Source organism: Microtus ochrogaster, chromosome 15 (assembly GCF_000317375.1).
Source record: "Microtus ochrogaster isolate Prairie Vole_2 chromosome 15, MicOch1.0, whole genome shotgun sequence".
NCBI classification, from domain to species: Eukaryota; Metazoa; Chordata; class Mammalia; order Rodentia; family Cricetidae; genus Microtus; species Microtus ochrogaster.
The window spans coordinates 16,836,493-16,844,767 of NC_022017.1; the positions used below are offsets into that span (position 1 = coordinate 16,836,493).

Here is an 8,275-nt window from a genome sequence, read left to right on the forward strand (position 1 = left end):
AACACAATAATCACATCCTGTCAGGATCTCTTCATCTCTCTCTCTCTCTCTCTCTCTCTCACACACACACACACACACACACACACACACACACACACCATTTGTAATGACAGTTTTGAAGTGACCAGAGGTGACTTTGTCCCTCCTCGGGAAATAACAGAGAAGCTGGGGTGAACGAAAGGACGAGTGACTAACTTCAAGGGACGAAGCTTGCAGGATGGGAACAGAAGTCTTCCCCTCGTTCTGCTCTCCCCACAGCAGAAGAATCTCAAAACAAGAGCGTGAGAGGGGATGAGATGCAGGTTTAATGTGCACCTCACCTCTCTCGGCTTAGCTCTTCAGGTCGTGTGTGCAGGAATCCCTCAGTGTTGTGAGTATAAGGCTATTGTAAAGCTTTGGTCTTCTTTGGTTTTACGTGGTAAATTTTGGTTGGTTTGATTTTCCAAGACAGAGTCTCACAGCCTAGGCAGGTCTCGAGTCTCGGCGCCCTCCCTTCTTCTCTGCTTCATTTGCCCTCGGCACAGGGCTCCTGAGGATTTCCAGGCTGATTTGAATATGCCCCATTCTCCTTCTGATGTGTGACCAGTTAGCATTTCTCAGACCTTTTGGCTTTTCTGTATTATTGGTGATTACTGGATTTCTCAATTAAATATGAAGAGAAATGTCTTGGTTATACTTTGACATACTATATTTATGAAGTTCTAATTTATTATTTTCTGTTATATTCATAGAACAAAGGCTTTGTGAATTACTATGGACCACAGAGATTTGGGAAAGGAAGGAAAATTCAGACAGACCAAATTGGATTGGCTTTGCTGAAGAATGAAATGGTATGAGTTTTCATAAATATAACCTTAATTCTAATCATTTGTACTTCTTACATATTCTTCATACATCACACTTAATCGTGGCATGTAACCGCATGTGTGTGCATGCACATACACTCACACACATCATGCATCATGTTTTATATCCTTGGAGATCTGCTAGGCAGCTACTGTATTCTTGGAGTCACATGATAAGAAAGAAAGCTATATACATTGACCTTGTGTTTAACTTTTATTTGAGATGACGTAGATTTGACCAATGATTTCTTGAATCTGTAACTGAATAAAAGATCCTCTGGCAGAACAACTCATAGCTCCCCAAGCCAGGCAAAGGGATGGACCTTAAGCCTTGCTGAGTTCTGCTCATACATACCAGACCTTGTACATGTGGGAGAGGGCTGTGCTAGGCATGGGTACCCACAGAGGACCTCATAAGAGCTAACTCGGAGGCTAGTTCCTGTAGCTGGCATGCCACACCTTTTTGCTTAAAGCGTTCCTTTCCTAATCTTTACATTTTGTACCTCAACGTAAATGTCCCCTGGTTTGTGATCTGGGATTCCTCATCTTGTTATGCTTTGTTGTAATTCTCTTGTTGAAATTGTTCATCCTTTCTGGGATAGTGCTCTACCCATCACATCCCACACAGCGTGTGTCAGAGGCTCCATAATTGCTCAGCTGTGGTCTTAGTTTGCTTGCTAGAGTTGTGATAATACACCATGACCAAAAGTAACCCGGAATGAAAGGGCTGGTTGGTTGTACAGGTGACAGTCCATCATCAGAAGAAGCCAGTGCAGGAACTTGAGTCAGGAACTGAAACAGAGGCCATGGGGAACACTGATTACAGGTTTGCACCATGGCTTGCTCAGTGTGTGTGTGTGTGTGTGTGTGTGTGTGTGTGTGTGTGTGTATGTGTGTTTTTAAATAATCAACGTCCACTTGTCCACAAAGAGATGGGCCCTCCCACATCAATCATTAATCAAGAAAATGCTCTACAAGCTTGCTCACAGGCCAATCTGATGGGGACATTTTCTTAACTGAGACTCCCTCATCCCAGATCACCTTGGCATGTGTCAAGTTGTCAGAAAATCAGCCACCACAGATGTATTAACTTTTTATGAATGTTTGTTTGGATAAATACTATAGAAGAAGATGGAATGGAAATTGGGATGAATGTATTAGTCTAAGTTGCTTTCTTTCATACTATGAGCTACATACTCAGAAATAAATCCCAGAGATAAAATAACAGGAAGTAGATAATTTTTTTAAATTAAAAAAGAAACATCATATATGTGTATGACTTAAAGCAAACTATGAAGATGTTAAAACAAATATTAAAATTGACACTTTTTATTATATTTTGCCAGTATGGAGGTCAGAGACAACTTGCCAAAGTCAGTTCTCTCCACTGCGTGAGTCCTGGGGACTGAACTCTGGTCCTCAGGCTTGGTGGCAAGCACCTTTATGTGCCGAGTCACCATGCCAGCCCTAACTTATTTTTTAAGAACCAAAATTTCAAAGAACTTGAGAATATAAGTAAAACTAATGGCTTGATATTGTTGATTCCTCCGCTGTTTTTGTCGTGTGTTGGCTAAGTCTGAGTGTTTAGGCTGTTTGTATCTTGGCTGAACACGGAGGGACAGAAATGAGATGCTCGAGGTCAGGGCTTCTCCAGTGTTGTAGTTACTTTTGGTCTGTGTGGAAGGGTCGTCTCTACACATGAAACTGATTACATGTTGAAAGCTCAAGGAAGAAAATAACAGCACCGTTTTCCGTCCTTTCCAGATGCCCAAGAATTTGCACCTTTTTCAAAAAGTAATTTGTCAATTTTTAAAACCTGTTTACTTGGTTAATTTTTCAAGGTGAAGGCCATAAAATTATTTCTTACACCAGAAGACGTGGATGATCCTGTAAATAAAGCAAAGACATATTTTCTTCAAACTGGTATGTCAGTTTCTTTGCTGATCTATGGTAATACAGACACAGATACAAATACCCTGCGTGGGCCTGTCCTTCAGGTGCACACACTGAGAAATGGCAGGCGTCACTGAGCTGGGGGACTGTTAGAGAGGAGGAAGAATGGGGACGGTTTGTACTTTGATTGGCTGCCTGATGTAGGTTCTTCCTTTTATCTGGCTTGCTTGGACTTCTGTCTGTCCTACCTGCACTGTGGGGTAAGGAGAGGCGGGAAGTCTTTACCTAGTCTTCCTTCACTGAAGTCCTGTAGGAGGAGTTTCCCTCCACACCGGACTGATGGCAGTAGGCGCAGCAACCAGCAAAGCCTCCAGCTGACTGGAGTTCATTTAGGAATTGTTTCTGAGGGGCTGTCGCGTATTCCTGGCTCCCCTTTGTCACTTGATTTGATGTGTGTATATAGCACTGTTCACAGACACACTGAAGAAATGCAGTTCTGATTCTGAGTGTGGCTGCAGGTGAGCCATGGCTTCTCTGTCCATGTGATGTTTTTCCTCTTGTAGAATCTGAGACAACAATTCTCTTGTCAGTGATTCCGAAGTATTATGCACCCAAAAAGCACCCAGTACTTTTATTAAATAGCAGTTACAAGGCCCCCCATGAATAAGCATCTTTGGGACTCAGCAATACATGTTTAAAAACCCATTAGCTAGGATACAGATTGTCACAATTTATTCATCTGACTTTCTATTGTATGTCTATAACAGTTCTTCAGAAGCTCCTAGGCCCTTCCAGTTTACCGTTTAACCCCTGGTGATTAGTTCTTTTTGTTGGGCAGTCTTCTGAATTAGATTAACTCTGTTCTGAGGAAGGGATCTGGCCAGCCCTTCCTAATGCCAGACTCGCTTGATCTTTCTTATTTTTTTTTAAAGAAAATAAAAGTTTAAAAAGAAAAAAAAGCAAGTTTTTAAAAGTATAATTGGATTTAACCGGTAGTGTTCAGTTTCTCCAGAAAATGATGGCCTCTCATTTAGACTGCTTGTAAAAGTCTCCCCCAGGTAGCTCCGCAGTGGAGGTGCCTACCAGCTGATTTGTCCTCCATTTCAGAGGACGCAAAAGGCACGCTGTCACGGATGCCTGAGTTCCGAGTTCGAGAGCGGGCTCTTCTGGAGTCATTGCATCGCTTCGGCGTGACGGAGGAAGGCTGCATCCAGGCCTGGTTCTCTTTTCCCCATTCCATGCGCATATTCTACATCCACGCATACAGTAGCAAGATTTGGAATGAGGCAGCGTCTTACAGACTTGCAGCCTATGGATCCAGAGTGGTGGAGGGGGACCTGATCTGCTTGGATGAAGATGTTGACGAGCATGTCCCAAGCAGTAAAGTGAGTATCCATCCATCAAGGAGGTGACTTGCCACACCAGAAACAGTAACTGCAAAACATTTCCATTTGCATATCTCTTGAATCATTTATTTAATTATTCTTTATCAAAAATTGGGATTCAGATACTGGGGTAGGAATCTGCATGATCAAAGAAGCAGCAGAGCAGCCTCCAGTGACCTATCCAAAAGGCTGAGATCCTACTTCAGCCCCGCCTTACTACTTCCTGTCTCCTATCTGTCTTCAGTCCTCCAAAACCTCTATGGTTAATTTTGGTCAGCAAGTGGCTAGCTCTGCCCTCTGACTCAAGAAAGCTTTATTGTCAGAATACGGTCAAAATATCACACAATAATCTCAGGCTTTACTTTTCTGACAGCTGGGAGTCAACATATGTTGCTAAGTGAAGAAGGAGTCAGTGTTGGCAATGAAAGGTGGAAAAAGCTCTCTCTAAAGAGCACATCTCAAAAACAAACAGACAAACCTGTTCGTGTAATGCCCCAGACATGTTGGCTGCCCTCTTAAAGACAAGGGTCACACCTTGCAGAGCTGCGTGTCTGCACACACAGCAAGGTGCTTTCCTTTGCTTCTTTATTGCCCAGCATGGTTCATCAGACTGCTCCCTGCTTTTGCCTGAATGACTTTTATTTGTATATAGTGCCAAGGAAAGACAGGTGTAGGAGCTGTACAGCTTAAAAGAAAAAAAGAATAAGTTCTATGATGTTATGAGTATAGAGGATGCTATGTTTCTTTCCTATACACATGGTTTTATATACATGTGACTTTGTGATATTTATATTAATGAAGTTATATCATGACTATTTTTATAAAGCTCCCTTTTTCCATTTCTTCCCTGTCCATGTGGCATTTTTATCTATATAGCTTTGAACTAATTAGTGAAGCTGAATTCTGTAAGTCTTGTGAGAATTCCCAGAATAGTGTAAAATAAAGGAACAAAGAAGTTTTTTTCTAACATTATCTTAAGTCAATTTTAAGATGGTTAAAACCAGGGACAAGACCCTGAGTAGTGTTTCATGTTATTCATTGCAAAAACTGTTGGATTTTAGGGGAGTAAAGGATTTCAGAGGTCTGGTCCTTGAACTTGTATTTTTTTAGGAGTGAGAACTGAAGCCCAGATGGGAAAGGAAAAATTCAGAACATATTTAGGTGCATGTAGTGCCCCTAAAAAGACCCAGGAGTCTAAGTGGGTCTCCTCTGGAGGAACATGAAGGCCCAGCCCTTTGGAACTAGAGGAAAGGTAGACTACACTCTGTATAAAGAAGTCTTTACTAGATCAGTGATAGCCTCCATGATGTATGAATTAAGGCTAGTTTGTTTCAGGTAATAGCCATCTCAACCTAATTAAAAAAAAAACAACAGGCATTTATTGACCCTATGTCTGAAAACTCATGATTTATTCAGGCACAGCTGCATCGCCAATCCTGTCCTCTGCACGAGTAGTGCTCCTAACAGCTGAGCATCTCTCCAGGCAGGAGTTGTGTAATCTGTGATGCTGGGCAGCAGACTTTCTCAAACTTAATTTATCACATGCCTCTTTATTCCTTTCGGCTTTCAGATGCCTCCTACAGTCCTCTCAAACATACCTACAAGAAAGATGGCTGAATAAAATATTGCTGTATTTCCTGGGGAAAGGGGCGGTTGGAGGTAGGGGCTAGCTATACAGAAGCAGACATTTGGTTTGGCATCATTCATTGGTGACTGAGGAAAGTGTCGCCTCCGGGTAGCCACTATCGCTGCTTTTCAGGTTCAGTAGTGCGTGGTTAAAGCAGAAAGAAGTGGCCTGTCTTTTATGTAGGGGGCTCCTCTGGAGACAGGTTATTATAAAAAGATTGTGTTTGAACATATGTATATTCAGTGTATAAATCAGAGTTAGGAAACACTGTGGTAATCTGAACAGTGGGAAACTACTCATTTCCATTGTATTTTATGAAACTAGGTTCATCTGGTGACCAAAGAAGAGGAATCTGCAAACACATACAGAATACACCAGGTAAGTTTGGTTAAAAGTTACCATCACTTAAATTTAAGTAAACATTGTCCATGAAAGACAAATCTGACCCTCCCTTGCTAGGTAATGTTTGAAGTGCTCTATTTTATATCCTAGTAATTTATGCTTCTTTAATATATTTATGCTTAAATAAACCTATTATGCTATAATCTATACCCTAACAATTTAATTTATGCTTGCTTTTATATATATTTCCCAATGTTCATGTCTCCCTCCAGTGTTTCCCAATGTTTGGCCTCCACATTAATCCTCTTTCCAGGGTCACATTAATCCTATTTCATGGGAACCACTGATTTAATTTCTATCACTGTGATCTCTGTGGTTTTATGTTTGGAAAAAGTTACATAAATGTGTATCTTTCTATATTCCGTCTTCTTAGACTGTAGGTTGTGATCCCATGATTAAATGTGGAGGTTGCGAAATTTCTGTAGCAATTCAAGGTTTCTGAATGTATAGGGATAGAAAATGAATTAAAAATCAAATGCAAAATGGACCCAAGGCATTTCTAGATGCATTCACTAGTTTTGCATCATGTGGCTTCAATGCAGACTTGGTTCTCTGTAGCCACTTTGCCCTGTGTGTACCATCCTGTCTAGCATTGTAGATGGTGATGATGGTGATGATGATTATGATAGATGATGATGATGGTGATGATGGTGATTGATAATGATGGTGATAATGATTGATGATGGTAATGAATGGTGGTGATTGATGATGATGATGATGATGATGATGAATGGTGGTGATTGATGATGGTGTTGGTGGTGAATGATAGTGATTGATGATGATGATGGTGATGAATGATGGTGTGAATGATGGTGATTGATGATGGTGATGATGATGGTGATTGATGATGACTAATGATGGTAAAGTATTTTGGTGATGGATAATGGTGCTAGTGATGATGCTAGTGATGATGATAATGGTGATGAATGATGGTGATGGTGATGGTGGTGATGATGATGGTGATGGTGATGATGGTGGTGATGATAATGATGGTGATGCCTGAAATACCTCAGCTCAGATTCCAGACCATTACATATTATCAGTTGTAGGTTTTGGTGTGCACACAAAGTTTTCTTTTCTTAAAAAACCATGGTTTACTTCTGGAAAGCAAAGACTTATTGTTTTCCTACCGTCATTTATCAGCATGTGAATATTGATATATGCTTGGGCTGTATTGTGTTAGAGTACTTGATTTTAAAAGTTGCTGTCTTGGTTGCTGAACTGAGTGTCATAAAAAAGATAGTGAAATGAGTTTTGATTTGGAATTAGGACAGAATTTCCAACACTTTATGAAATGGCTCTAAATATTCCTCTGCCCTTTTGGGCCATGTGCTTATATGAAATGGTACTCTTAGTGCCAAAGATTACAAAATCTAAACATCTGTCAACTCTGAAAACCATAGAAAATGCTTTTCATTTTATGGTTTCAAATGTCCAGGCAAGAGTTAATGATTTATTTATATGAAAAGAAAGAGCATATCATCTCACTGGTATGCATGTTTGCTTTAATAACTTAATGATAATTAAATTGTCTTTAATAAATGGCAGAATTTTATATGTTTCGAAGAATTGTCTTGAAATAAATCTTTTATGATTTATTATCAGTAAGTGTTTGGTTTTTATACCAATTTTATGGAGTTTTATACTTAGGATCATATACAAGTTTATAATGTGGGTCACAAGTGAATCAAGGTTCTGAAGCCTAGCTGTGGCCCAGGCTGGATTCCAACCCATAGCCCTGCCTCAGCCTTCTGTGTCTGGCTTCTTTGAGATTCATCTATATTTGAAGATTTTGCCTGTTTTTCTAAATGCATTTTAGTATACAGACATGCTGTCTAGCTTCAGCAAAGGAGGAAACCTCTACAGATCACAGGAGAAAACCTCTGCAGATCACAGGAGAAAATGTCTGTAGATCACAGGAGAAAAACCTCATAGATCACAGGGGAAAACCTGTACATATCACAGGAGAAAACCTCATAGATCACAGGAGAAAACCTCTGCAGATCACAGGAGAAAAACCTCACAGATCAGAGGAGAAAACCTGTACAGATCATAGGAGAAAACCTCTACAGATCACAGGGGAAAACCTCTACAGATCACAGGGGAAAACCTCTGCAGATCAC

The 8,275-nt window shown here is 40.4% G+C and overlaps 1 protein-coding gene across 2 annotated transcripts in view; it reads left to right on the forward strand.

Annotated features, from left to right (window-relative positions):
- The window catches only part of Pus7l (pseudouridine synthase 7 like), a 23,360-nt gene that overhangs the window by 13,066 nt on the left and 2,019 nt on the right, over positions 1 to 8,275 (forward strand). For both annotated transcript variants that reach the window (XM_026782775.1, XM_005354300.3), the window contains exons 5-8: positions 732 to 830; positions 2,687 to 2,768; positions 3,846 to 4,123; positions 6,075 to 6,128. In XM_026782775.1, the coding sequence (XP_026638576.1) occupies positions 732 to 830; positions 2,687 to 2,768; positions 3,846 to 4,123; positions 6,075 to 6,128 (513 nt within the window). The remainder of the gene's footprint in view (positions 1 to 731; positions 831 to 2,686; positions 2,769 to 3,845; positions 4,124 to 6,074; positions 6,129 to 8,275) is intronic.